Source organism: Sinohyriopsis cumingii, chromosome 7 (assembly GCF_028554795.1).
Source record: "Sinohyriopsis cumingii isolate HCF-2022 chromosome 7, ASM2855479v2, whole genome shotgun sequence".
NCBI classification, from domain to species: Eukaryota; Metazoa; Mollusca; class Bivalvia; order Unionida; family Unionidae; genus Sinohyriopsis; species Sinohyriopsis cumingii.
In genome coordinates, this window is record NC_142967.1 from 113,423,272 (window position 1) to 113,438,535 (window position 15,264).

Sequence of the window (15,264 nt, forward strand, 5' to 3'; positions counted from 1 at the left end):
CAAAATCTTGACAATATAAGCCCATATTCCATGTTCAAGAAAATCTTCTTTTCAATCAAAGTGGTAATGGATGCATGACATACAAATGATAAGTCATGCTGGATGAATCCAAGGCTATACAATAATCTCACCTAGCCTTATGGCCAGGCAATCTAGCAAGATGAAACAGGGAAGATGAGAAAATTATTTGTTTCTGTTTATGTCTCATACTAGTAAAACTGAATAAGACATTCAAAAAAATGTACACAAATGAAAACTTTAACCAAAACCATAACAAACCTTGATAATGAGAATGACACAGCTGCTGGAAAGTGACTGATATGTCTTGCATTTCCCCTAAATGTAGATTCGATACCGTTATGAGTCTATGCTCTTAAAATAAGTAACAAAAAATAAATACAATAAAACGCAAAGCAACAAGCTTTGCAAAATTCAACAAATAATTTATTTTCCGAGAATATAAAAGTGAAAATGAGAAAAAAGCACTTATGGTGTTGTAAATTAAATCCAAAATAATCCATAAATAATTATAGACATAAGTCCTAGTATTTAAAGTCCTGAATAAAATTCGGTAGAACTCCAGAATAAATCCAAAAACTGAAGGTGACGATGTGTCTGTCATAGCTTATAAAGTGTTGATGTGTCAACAGTCTTTTGTTGAATAACAGGAATATAATTCAAGGTATGAATACACTATAAATTCCAGTGAATGTCTCTATCCAAAATTTTTAATAACACACTTCTGTATTTCCAGAGAATATAATCACTTGAATAATTTGAACAAAATAGATTCCAGCCCAAAACTACTGGTCATAACATATCATATTACCTAAAAAGTGCTAAATCTTAAAGCATGAATAAACAAGTCCTCTCAGTTACAATATTATATAGTCCTCTAATTGGCCTCAGGTCACAATTAGCATTTTCTATGAAATAAATTACCTAATAGAAAATAATCTTCTAGAATGATCCTAATGTTTACAAAACAATAACAATAACCTGAATTACATAAATTTCACTTAGGAAATTCCAAAACCTAGACCCAAATAAACATATTTACTTCTTCTTCTAATAATAATAATATTAATAATACTGATTTTAATCCCATTCACATAGAGAATAATGTAACAATGTATTAGTTGTTTACACAGAGTTAAAAAAAAAGTTAATTTGGGTCAAGCAGAAATGACTCAATTTTGGACAAGGTCAAGTGCAACGTACACTGTTACATTACTATAGCATGTAATGAAATTAAAAAATTAAAATAAAGATAACTAACAAACAAAGCAAATTAAACATACATAACAATATAATTGAGTAGAAACAGTTACATCAACTGAATGTCCAGAATCATCTATAAGTAAAACTAAAACTTACCACCAGTCCTGCATTTCCATAGTCTTTTCTTCACCAGAACAATGACAATGACAATGACAATGGCAGTGGCAATGGGAACGACAATGGCAGTGATGGGTATTGTTTGGCTTGAACTTTTGCCATCTCCCCCATCATCATCTGAAGTCGATAAAAAAGAGATTCATAGTCTTTGAGGTTAGCTATGACATGGATAGTACCACTCATATATCTACATGCATACCAGAAGTGTCTCTTGTATAATTACATATATAGTTTACATCTCTACATGTACAGTTCACATGTACAGCCTATCGTGCTGAAAAATGGCGTTAAACCCCACAACAACAACACAACAAGCCTCTGATTATAAGCCTTGAGAATAATATATTTTAGCATTAGAACCTAAACCAAAGCTATTAGTGACATTAGCACCTTACAATGGGCCATATTAAATACAATTCACTCCATGAGGCCTTAAATGGTGATAGAAGACAGAATATAGTTAACAATGGCAGCTCAGTGGATGGTGGTTAAGATTCACCAATTTAGGTAGGTGTTTTTATTACTTCTTATCTTTACTTCTGTTTCCTTAATGCTTCTCAAAGACACTATTTCACTGCAGCACATTTTAAGATAATATTCATACCCAAGTCCAGGTATACTTGCAACCAACCAGTTGTGATTTCCATAATTGTTAATATATTTTTATACAGGTGTGTTTATAGGTATTTGATGCATTCTCCCATAACATCTGCACAATAATCATGCAGTGAACTGCCATGATAGCAAATCTGCTTTTTCACCCCCTGAAGACATAACTTGATATCACTCTCGATTACTCTCATGGACTGGCCATAGGTATATTCCCCAGTGTCCTACTGCAAGAATACAGTTGCCTTGACCTGATACTGTATTAATGGCGCTCTTGTATAAATGGAAACGTGTCTGTATTAGAATAAGCTATTTGAAAAAGTAAATAAAAATATAATATCAAGCTTCAGGTTATTTCTTTCAATCCATATTGTCAAACATATTGTAGACAGTAACACTACCAGTCTCGCTTTCACAGGTTCTTTAGAATAGGTCTTTATATTGGAGTGATACCCTGCTGTTATCTATCTGAGGTCTGATGCTGTGGAATGCTAGATTTATGTCCCGAGCAGGATATCATCATATTCCTTGCTTCTGGTCACCAACCAGATTATTGACTGGGTTGGCTTCTCAATTGCACTGAGTCATCGACTGGATTGCCAACTAGGCTGTAGACTGCATCATCTCAGGATCATCAACTGGATCATAGTTTGCATCGTTGACTGAATTGTGGTCAAAAATTGTCATCTCCTCGAGATCGACAGAAAGAAAAATAGGAGCAAAATAATGAGAGCTCTTCTGCTTCTATCTGTATTTCGCAAGGTCATGATAACAACATTCCATTATGCTTCTCGAACGAACCTTGTAGTGCCTATCTCTTCACTGACAAAAGCCTTTTTGAGATATGATGGTCCTGATTTTTCCTGCTCAGCGAAATACAGCAAAAAATGTACTTGGCCTGGCTAGGTGGTTCATACTGCTTCATTCAAAAGATGTCTTCTCATCACATCACATCATACCACACCACCATTGCAACCACAGCTGGCCCACATATTTAAATACCCAACAGGCAGAATCACCTGACCCAAAAATAAGATGCTAGATGACATTACAAAGCCAGTTAATATTTAAAATCAAAACTTAACTCTTTACCTTCTGGTATGCGACCATAAAAATAGCCTTGTAACCCCAGAGACACATATACAAGCTGCTAATAATACTCTCTCTGTCCTGGCTGGCTCATACATGCGTTTCCGTCCAAGGGTCAGGAAACCCCAGATACGTATATACACATTTCATATTAAAGCTTTGTATTGGATGAAATTACAAACATCCGTTCTCTTTTAAAATATTTAGCCAATGAAAATAGTCCTTACATAAAATGATGAATGTATTCTATTAATAGTTTTACAGCATATAAGCGGGAAATTCTATTGAAAACGAGGTCAATGGTGACAGTAAAACAAAATGTCAACATTCATGTATTCCGACGACGATTCTGATTAAGTTTTGAAGGATTTGAAAGTGATGATATTGATTTTAGCCAGATTCAAGATGACGGATTGGACATTAGTATAAGTCCTGTTTCGACACCTGACATTTCAGATTTATCTGAAATGCGAGACAAACAGATCTGGTCGGAACACGTGAGACCGGTAAATGTGGACGACTTTACAGCAGTTTCACGGCCAGCATTTATTTTAGAAGAAAATGCAAGGGAAATATATTCCTTTTTACGTCCTTCAGGCAGTATCATAAAAAATTACCAAATCTGCAATAAAATAGTGGACACAATGGTTTGCAAAATAGTGGTGAGAACAGTAATCTAATATACATTTTAAACACATAACATTGAGATATATTTTTTTAAAAATTATATGTGAATATAAACATTGATTCCTGTGGATTATATATGTAGTTGTTGGTGGAAATGAGTGGCACAAAACATTGGTAAGTGTTTAAAATTTTATTTTACATTAAATTACATAGTTTGCATGGGACAAAATTGATACAGAAAATGTAGACAGCATGTAAATAACTCAAGAAGTTCTCACTCAGGCAACTATTATGATGCTCTAGGGTTCAGCCTACAAACTGCTGCTAGAAGGCAGGCTGCTAATCAGTCTTAGTAGCCAGAGCAGCAAGTACTTGCAGAAGGTAAAGAGTTAAACTAAACTGAAGATGTGTGATGTGATGTGATTTGGATTTTTAACATAGCTTTAACAATTTTTCAGTCATATCGCTATGATGTCTGCAATGTGGCAGTTTATAGTGATGTCTAGCACTGGGGCATCATGCCGCAGACATGTAGCATGATGTCCCACCCAGTCACATTATCCTGACACTGGCCGACCAGTCCTAACACTAACCTCTTAATGCTGAGCGCCAAGCAAGGCAGCTGTTAGTACCGTTTTTGTAAGTCTTTGGTATGACTTGGCCGGGGATCGAACCCACGACCTCCCACATCCGAGGCGGACGCTCTAACCACTAGGCCACCGGAGTGGTCTTAAACTGAAGATTACTGTCCATGTGTTTTCTCATTACACAACCCCTGCCTCCACAACTATGTGCTTCTTTGCACATATATATATACAAAAAAATGCAAAGCAGTGAAATTAAAGCAAAAAAAAAAATTAAATAATCATAAATGAATTAACATTCAGTTTGAATGACAGTCGTTATTTCACAGTACTTAGTTCCAGCTATCATTAGACTTGTTCACTATTCTGAACAGAAAAATTCAACTTAGAATACATTTTCAACCACGTCTTGTGCACATTTGTAAAAAATCTGACTTCAGTCCTTGCAGTTTCCACTTCAGGATAATTGTTGCCTCCAATCATAAGTTTTTACGACATGAGAAAGGTTAAATATATCCATGCACCAAAACAATGTATCTTACATGTGCAGAATTTAAATTTATGTTGGAGTGTGTTTTCTGAAAAGTAATTTTCAAATGATTTAAAAGGTGCCCCACATTACTTACGACCTGAAGAAAAAATTATGTGTGCACAAAAAAACTGTAAAAGTTAATTTATGCAGGGTTCGTAGCATATTTCTTTAAAAATTATCAAGGTTTTTTCAAAGTTTTTTAAGATTCAAAAATCATGGTTTTCAAGGTGCATTCGTATATTGATTTTAAAGGTTACATCAATGAAACTGGATGTAAACACAAGTCAGTACACCACTCCCTTGATAACTCGCGCACATTGGGTCCAGAAACATCAACCGCACTATAAGTGAGGCGCGAGTTATCGAGAGACCTATAAAATAAGCCCAAAACCAATAAAGTGATCAACGACATAAAGGTAAAATTGGGGGGGGGGGGGTAGGCAGATTATAGTGTTGAATACTCACTATATAATCGTGCTGAGATTAACTGTAAATAAATATCTCTTCATAATGGTGTACTTTCATTATTATTACCTTATCATGAGCAACATTAATTTCAGGATAAATTACAGTATATTGAGGCGATCATCGAAAACATTATTCCACATGGTTTCCGTTCGTCTAACATGTGTATCTCTTCACACATTGTGTACTACGTCACTAATTTTTATGCTGAATTGGATACATTCTAGTTTTATTGTTTGATCCAAATTAGACATTTTTTTTATATACAAAAGATCGCCTCTTTTCGAGAAATCGTTTTCAGTCAAATGATAGAAAGATAGATTTGATAGATTTGATTGCGATAGAAGTAAAAGGGAAAACAAAAAATAAGGGTTAATCAGTACTAACATGAATTTAATGAGTCTACAAATTTAAAACAATGTAAATTAGAACAAGTTAATACTTGCCATTTGTGCCATGCTTGACAAATATCAATTCACTTTTTGAAAAAATCAGTTAATTTTTTTGTGTGTTACTCCTTGGTTTCTCTGCTGCTGAGCAAAATCCCTCAGATTTCTCAACTGCATGAGTTTTACATAGTCAACAGTTTGGGTCTCCAGCCACCTTATGGCAATATCAAAAGATTTGATTGCTTCTTGTGCAGAGGGGGGAGGTGGTGCAACATTTGCGTCTGCATCACTTTCAACACTTGTGGTACTCCAGTTAGAATCGTCTTCTGCTGCAAATTTGTTCGTTATTGAATTAACTATTGTTTCATCTGACATGTATTCGGCTGTGGGGCAATCATTGTCAGCACAAATCCACTCCTCCATATCATCAAGAGAAACGCCCATCTCAGGACCATGAGTCTCTACAAATTTCTCCAAAACAGCCTCGGCATTAATCACATCAGTTTCACTGAAACCTTCAAAGTCACTATCAACGTCACTGTCTGTTACTGTTTTGCTTTACGTCGATGGCAGCTCCAAGACCCTCAATCCAGCACCATTCTATGGTCTTTGGAGTGATTACTTTCCAAGCCTGACCACCCATGAATATAGCCTCTTTTAAATTCACACTTTTGAGAAAGGTTGTAACACTTTTCTCCACTCTCCAACATTGACTGTATTAACAGCTGACGGTAATTCTTTTTAAAAGTGCTAATAATTCCTTGATCCAGTGGCTGAATTATAGATGTTGTATTTTTTGGGAGGTATTCCACCCGGATCTTTCCATCACTTGTTATGAGTGAATCAGCGGGGGTGGGGGGAGGAGCTGGGCAATTATCCAATAAAAGTATAGCTTTGTTCTCTATGCCCCTGGATCGCTGGTGGTTTCTGATGGCTGGTACAAACATCCTGAAAAACCACTCCGTAAATATGATCGCAGTCATCCATGCATTTCCACTGTTTCTGTATACAAATGGAAGACTGTCCATGTTCATATGATGGAAACAACGGGGAGACTTGTATTTGCCAATTACAAAACGGTTTCATCTTGTGTGTACCAGTTTTGTTCACACAAAACAAAAGTGTTAATCTCTCTTTGTTGAGCCTGAAGCCCTCCTTTTTGTGCAGGTCATCTTTGGAAGCAAGAGTTTTGTCTGGCATCATTCTGTAGTAAAGACCAGCCTCATCACAGTTGTAAATTTGATCTTCTGTGAATTGTTCACTGATGATTATCTCTTTGAGCTGGTTTGGATAATTACACGCGGCTTCCTGATTCACTGAGTGTATCTCTCCTGACAAAGAATTCTGTTTAATTCCATGTCGGCACTGAAATATCCAAAGCCATCCCTGGCTTACCCTAAAATGTGATTCGTTGTCCATAATTTTTGCCATTTTCTCTGCTTGAGCCATTAGAATTGTTCCAGAAATGGGAACACCTTGTTCGTGGTGCTGTGTGAACCATGTGTACACAGCATCATCTAATTCGGTATCTTGTGCAGTCCGTGCTCGCTTTCTTTTTATCCCATCATCTGTATCAACAACATGTATGTAATCCCGAAGTTTCTGCTCATCATTAAGCCAACCTCGAAGTGTCGACTCAGCAATTTTTAGTTCATTGCAAACTTTGGCTATCGCTTCACCATTATGAACCCTATCTATGATGCACAGCTTTTCAGTCAGTGAGTATGCTTTTCGCTTGATTCCTTTACTCTCCGTGGTCACATTTACAAATGATTAAGACACATTACGGATTGATAATATATACTTTAATGATGCTAAGTACATACAAAATGTGAACCATTTTCGATTGGTCAAATAAAATGAATTTTGATAACGGTAGTGACCACAAGACCTTATGCTCCGATTTGCATGTCTTTGAATTTTTTCTCTGTGCCTACCCTGCTTGATTTGATACAAAGACATATACAAAGTGATAAAACAAAACAGGTCTCTTGTAATCGATTTTATAATGCAACAAACACTTCCCCAAGTTATTGATCAAAACAAAGCCGCCATGTAATTAGGTTCTCACAGAAGTATGTACTCATGGGTTTCAATGTGACAGTTGATTGACTCTTTTCATGTTTTCAATGAACAGAATATGTTGCGATTATAATGTTTACACTGAAACGGAATTACAGGATTAGAACATGGCTTTCACACAGGAAGACATTTAATTGGTGTTTACTTCATTCTCTGTTGCCACCTGTTAGCATTTACCAGAAGTTTTCATTGATCACTATTTCACCAGACTGTTTATTTACAGTACACTCACATTTATTTATCATAAAAACTTGCATAATATATTATATCTTTAAACACAGGTCTTGCTAGGATTTTAAAAGTGGGTCTTTCTGCCTCTGAAGTCAATCACTAAATATCAGTACATTTTCTCACCCGGCCACCAATCAAAGCCTTTGAACTAGCTGCCTAGCTATTGCATCATGTTCTTTTTTTATGTACTCTTATAAAATGGCAACATGTATGTACATCAAGAGTCTTTCAGTCACTGAATTCTGTCATTGTAAATATCAGCACAGCTAACTGATCAAAACATTTTCCCACAAAGCAGGTGGCTGAAGCAGGTCTGGCAAATCTTTGAATTTTCCCGCGCACCTATTACATGTGTACGGAGGACTCCCGTCTCAGTGTTTTTCTGCATCCCAGATCAAAAAATGGCCTCCAAATACGCTTAATTAAGCGTTTTTCGAGATCTCTGAAATTAATTCTTATTTAGAACTTGCAAATTTCAAAATATGGATTCTACTTTTACGGGCATTAATCACCATTTTCGATGATAAAACAAGCAATGTATCAAGGTTTAATTTACCAATTTTTATCACGTTCAGCATATTTTAAAGATATTTTAAATACAGTTTCTCTGGAAAAAAATCAGGAGCCAAGACGGACACCGCGTTATAAGCGGGATTACAAGTTATCCGGGCGCAAACTATCGAGGGAGCAGTGTAGTTACTATTACTTCATACAAAGAACATTTCTTGCAAATTTATTTATTTTAAAAAAACATGAAGTCAAGAGTATGATCACTGATATCCTTCCCATTAATACTAAACTTCCTACATTTGGGCATTAGAATAATGTAGTCACTGAACAATTTTAATTTTACTCTGTCAACACTATACTATTTACAAAGTCCAAAATATTTTATTGTGAATTATTCAGTTCTTGTAGCTTGTCATCAAGATGTTTTTCAAGAGCAGTTCTGCGATTTTGTGCTTAATACTTTTCCTCAAACAACTTTATTTTCCAATTGGTCTCTGCTTTCAGTGCATTGTCAACAGCAGCAGCTGTCATTGTCTCAATGTCTTTTTCAGCACCTGCCTTTCTTCTTCACCCCCAACCCCCCCAATGTTTTTTATATTATCACTTATTTAAAAAGAGAATATGAATATTTTAAACTATTTCATAATAGATATATTAAAATTTCTCTCAGCTTAGCTGTATTCTATATTTTTAGATTTATCGTATTCATTGTAATTATTGTATCCTATTTCCAATCAATTCAAAAACAGCAGCAGAGGGGGCGAACAGACCGACTTTGAAAGCGTCCAAAACCCGAAATAAGGCTTATTTCGAGCAGAACATTTACTTAAGAACTTCGGTTAGTTAGAAAACTCGCGAGATTTGAACCAACTTGAGGTCATCGCCCCTCTGCTGCTATTAATTTATCCAAATATTTTATCAAGTCCAATACGATATCTTGTTCTAGGATCGTGCAAATTTATTGTTATAAACCCAGGCGGAGTAGTTTGCGCTCGTGAAAAGAAATTTCTGAATTTAATTATATCCATGTCACCGCTGCACCAGGTTTGATGAATATTTCACAACATGTGTGTATCAACTCCATTAAACACAACTAAAATATTACAGTTATCTCTAATCACCTTTGGTATTTGTGTGTATCGTTGAGTAACATAAATAACATCGGTATTTTTATGTCTACCTCGAGAAAAAATCCTAGCTGGATTTGACTGTTTATCTAGCATCACATCGTCGTATACAACTAAATTATTAATAAATCCGTCTATGGAATCAACTGATGGTGCTTCATTAATATCGGTTATAAACTCGATAACATCGTTATCCGCGTTTTCATTAAAATCCTTAAGTACATTAGAACATCGCTGATCATCAACTGACGGGGCTACCAAATACAATTTATCCCACTTTAACCATCTCATTATAAGATTGAGTAACAACTGTGTCTTTCCACTTCCAGATGGTCCTATTAATATCATTCTAATCGAATTTGGTAACGCAGGATGGTGCTTGACAGGTTCTCGTTTTCTTGTCGCTGAGAAATCAATTATATCCATGCTGTATAAAATATCCATGGATTTATATTGTGTGAAGTGCAGGATGCGTACCCATACGGATACACTAACAACTATTACCACAAAAAATAACAGATCAGCGGTTACAGGTAAGTGTACGTGGTGTGGTACAAGAAAATTTAAATTTATTTCCGGTGAAAGTTCAGCATTAAAAAAAAAAACAACGTGGAGGTGATATTGCAGCAAAATTAACAAAATTACCCGGGACTCCGTGGGCTAAATACCCAAGAGAAAAACATCTACCAGGATATAATTATTGCGGTCCTGGTACTCGACTTGATATCAGGCTTGATAATCAGGATCAACCAAAACCAGGCGAGGAACCAATAAACGCTATTGATAAAGCATGTCATGAGCATGATGTTGCATATAAAAGCAATGATCTACAACATAGGTATATTGCAGATGTTAAATTAATTCATGCACTAGATTCTATAAAAAATAAAAATATCAAAGAAAAATTAGCTAATTGGTTAGTAAGATCCGCGATGAAAGGTAAATTAGCGTTTGGGCTGGTAATATATAAATGAAATCGATTTGTTATTCACCAAATGGATACTGGAAGGGTAAAGCAGCAATTAGTAAACTCGCTGATGCAGCAGCGGTTAAACATTCTACTGCTAAAGCATGGTTATCCAAATAGGCAATATGGCAAATTTATCTACCACGTCCTAAGCAAATTCGATTTGCACATTTCAGTGTCAGTGTTCCTAACGAAGTTCATCAAGCTGATATTCTGTTTTTACCACATGATACTATATGTAAAAAAACGTACAAATACGCGCTAACTGTTGTTGATGTTGCAAGTAGATACAAAGATGCAGAAATGTTAACAACTAAAACAGCATCTGAGGTAGCCGATGCTTTTAAACGAATTTATCAACAAAATGGTCTACGATGGCCACAGCTGTTACAAGTTGATCCTGGCAAGGAATTTCTTGGTCCAGTATCATCGTTGATGAAACAACATAATACTAAAATACGACGAGGACATACTGTGATTCATCGTGATCAGGCAATTGTTGAACGATTTAATCGAACACTTGCTGAGCGGTTATTTGGATATCAATACGCGAAGGAATTTATTCAGGATAAAAGATCTCGTGAATGGGTGGCAAGATTACCAAATGTGATAGCAGCGTTAAATAATAAGATTACTCGAACGACCAACATGAAACCTATTAATGCAATTACAAAAAAGAATATACCTACACAACAACGTGATCTTTCAGCACAACCATTATTAGGTAATGACACTGTAAGGTATTTATACGAGCCCGGTGAACTTGAAGGCGACTGATCCTATTTGGAGTGTTACCACACATAAGATATCCACCGTGACAAGATCCTCAGGTAGACCTGCTATCTACAGGCTGGATTCAACTGCTCCTCAACTTGGATTTGTACGTGAACAATTACAGATAATTCCTGATAACACACAATTACCACCCAAATCACTTAAATAGCACTGGTGCTGGCACCCTGACAACGATTGTGTACATCAAAAAACAATTAGGAAATTGGAGACCCAAATCGAAGAATTAAAACTACAGTTGCATGCTATTAAATCAGCACAGGGAAGGGTTAATGAGCAAGTAACCTCATGTGAAATAGCAATTCAGACAGACTCCCAAATATCAACAGTATCAGATGCTCAGACACAGACAATCCCAGTACCAGCCAAAAGAAAATGTAAAATGACCATGCAAATAAAAACTGATGCCCAAAGTAATCCTGCATTGCAGACAACAGTATCCCCCTCTCAGTCATGTGACACACCTGCAACAGCAATAAGTGTACATCCATGGCCCGCAGTTCAAACAAGTCTGTTACCTTCACCAACAACTGCATTTCCCAGTACTCAGACAAATGTGTCAGAATCAACAACAGTAGTTCACACAACTGAAACACCAATTTCAGCACCCCTTCCTCCAAGATATGTGTCTGAAATACAATCCAGAGTCCAACACACGACATCACAAGCCAGAAAAGATAGGACTCTAATAATTGGCTCCTCAATTTTGAAAAGTATAATACCAAGGAGACTTTTTAAAACAGATGTACAGACTTTAAGAGGTGCAAAAATCAACAACATCACTGACAGAATAATGAACAGTGACCTAACCAAATACAAACAAATTATTATTTTAGTAGGTGGAAATGATGCCTGTGAGGGAAGGTCACTAAATCAACTCAAAACAGATTTTGAAAGTTTATTGTATGCTGCTAGATATTGCAGCCCAAATACATGTAAATTAATGATATCGGGACTACCTCCTCGTGTGGACACCAAGGCCAAAGAAATAAATGATCTGATAATTGACTTATGTGAAGATTTCAACCTACAGTACATTCCACAATACAAATCTTTCTTCATTCAGAATCAGGATGTCAACCTTAGTCTCTACCACAGAGACAAAATTCATCTAAGCAGAAAAGGAACCTCTCAGCTACTGAGAAATATTAACATGTATGCCCCTATTTTCAAGCACTTTAATGAAGAGTGTTGTCTTAACTGTGGAGAAACTGGGCACTTGACACAGGTATGCCATCATGGCAAACAGATCGAGTGTTTTAGGTGCCATAAATATGGACACAAACAAAGACTTTGTCCATCAATGTATACATATTAGGAAGCTGGCAAAGAGGAGAATGCCAACGCTTCATTTACAAAAAAACTAAATGTACCCAGTGGGACTCTTGACTCTAACTATTCAATGGACACTATTGTAGATGCAAATGTAAATGGATTTTCAGGGTTTGTATGTGACTTTGAAGATGCTAATATATATGAACATTTAAATATAGAAATAGGATGTCAGAATGATAAAAGCAGTATGGAGACAATCTCAGTGAGTACCCCATTGCATGATGACATACATGTAATTGATATGAAACTAAATACAAAAGGTTTTAACATAGGTCACTTAAATGTACAAGGTATAGTGGGAAAGATAGACCAGATTAAGTTAATGTTGTCTTCCATGGAAAATAATATACATGTTTTAGGACTCACTGAAACCAAATTAAATGCTAACCACAATGATGATCTATTTCACTGTCAAGGCTACAATAAACCATTTCGTAGGGACAGAGAGACAGCGGGGGGGGGGGGGGTCTTGTTGTATACATTAGGGAAGATGTAAATGTAAAAAGGCGACTTGACTTGGAGTCACATGAAATTGAGAGTATCTGGGTGGAAATTTTTCAAAATAATGCAAAATCTTTCCTAGCTGGTTTCATTTATAGACCACCTTCCTCCAAAGCATTTTGGAATGATAACTTTTTGAAACAAATAGAAAGTGTTCTAGCACAGGAGAAAGAAACATATATACTCGGAGATATAAATAAGGACCTTCTCAGTACTCAAATAAGGAACAACTGGATGGAATTTATTGAATCATTAGGCCTAGACCAGCTGGTAAATAAACCTACAAGGGTAACAGAAAAATCAAGCACTCTTATTGATCACATTTATACTAATCTACCAGACAATGTGGCTTGTGTTAATGTACCAAATGTTGGTCTTAGTGACCACTATCCTACTTTTTTGACATGAAAGGTTAAATGCAAGAAAAATAAGAAAAATACACATAAAACGATCACTTACAGATCGTTCAAAACTTTTAATGAAGAACAATTTCTCAATGACCTATATAAAGTTCCATGGAGTATGATCCAAAATTTGGATGACATAGATGAAGCCATGAGGGTGTGGACTGACTTATTTATGGATGTAGTATCTAAGCAAGCACCACTGAAAGTACATCGAGTAAAGACTGATTTTCAACCTAATTGGCTTACTACTGAAATCCTAGATGCTATGAAAACACGAGACAAATTCAAGGCTATGGAAAACCATGCACAATATAAAGTATGGAGAAATAAAATAACAAGTATGATTAAAAAAGCTAAAAAAACTTATTATCAATCATTACTTGAAAACAAAAAGAGCAACACAAACTCCATTTGGAAAGTCTTCAATGAACTCACTGGAGGAACGCACAAAAAACAGACAAATAAACTTCACTCACTTCTGGTAAATGACACCATAGTCACTGATGAAACTGACATTGCAAATGTTTTCAATGATTTTTTCATCAACATTACCACAAAGTTAAAAGAGCCAGTGATAGAAAACAACTTTAATGAACTGAAAAAGTTCTGCAGCAGTAAAATCTCAAAGGAGGTATGTTTCTCTATCCCACCAGTGTCAAAAAACTTTGTTAAAAAATGTCTCAGTGAACTTGATACCAAGAAAGCTACAGGATTTGATCAGATTGGTCCACGACTCATTAAATCTTCTGCCTTTGCTATTGTAGATAGCATAACATTCATAATTAATTTAAGTATTGCAACCTCATCTGTCCCCAAAATATGGAAAACTGCAAAAGTAACTCCTATTCACAAATCTGGTTCTAAGGATGATGCTGATAACTACCGACCAATTTCAATACTACCAAACTTGTCAAAATTGATTGAAAAACATGTCCATGACTCATTCATGTCATATTTAACCAAACACTTGCTGTTACACCCTAATCAATCAGGCTTTAGACAGAACCATTCCTGTGAGACTGCCTTGATCTCCCTAACTGATAAATGGCTTCAAGCACTTGACCAAGGTAGAATAATAGGAACTGTATTTGTAGATTTCAGGAAAGCTTTTGACATGGTGGATCATGAAATCCTTTTGAAGAAACTGAAAATCTACCAGTGTGATGAAAGAACAATTAGATGGTTTACTTCATACTTAAATGAGAGAACACAACATGTTTACATAAATAATGTTCCGTCTGAACCTGAAACAATTAGATATGGAGTACCACAAGGCTCAATTCTAGGTCCACTACTATTCATTTTATTTATTAATGACCTACCACTTTTACTAAGAGACTCAATATCATCTACAGATCTCTATGCAGATGACACAACATTGTCAGACATCCAAAACACAAAGCATGAACTCGAAATTTCTTTACAGAATGCACTAAACAAACTGGAAAACTGGTGCACATGTAATGGCATGGTGGTAAATACTGGTAAAACTAAAATATTACTTATCTCAACACGGCAAAGAAGGACAAATCTTGATAGTGATGAACTATGTCTGACATGGAAGGATACAAATCTGCAAATAGTCTGTCATGATAGGCTACTTGGTGTTCTGGTAGATA

At 35.8% G+C, this 15,264-nt stretch overlaps 1 protein-coding gene across 4 annotated transcripts in view; it reads right to left on the reverse strand.

The window, feature by feature from the left end:
* The window catches only part of LOC149795952 (uncharacterized), a 209,840-nt gene that overhangs the window by 46,777 nt on the left and 147,799 nt on the right, over positions 1–15,264 (reverse strand). For 2 of the 4 annotated variants that reach the window (XM_089965872.1, XM_089965871.1), the window contains exons 3-4: positions 1,378–1,515; positions 280–336 (exon numbers count right to left, since the gene is read on the reverse strand). In XM_089965872.1, coding sequence (XP_089821998.1) covers positions 280–336; positions 1,378–1,515 — 195 coding nt within the window. The remainder of the gene's footprint in view (positions 1–279; positions 337–1,377; positions 1,516–15,264) is intronic. The other 2 variants (XM_089965873.1, XM_089965874.1) reach the window with 1 other exon arrangement.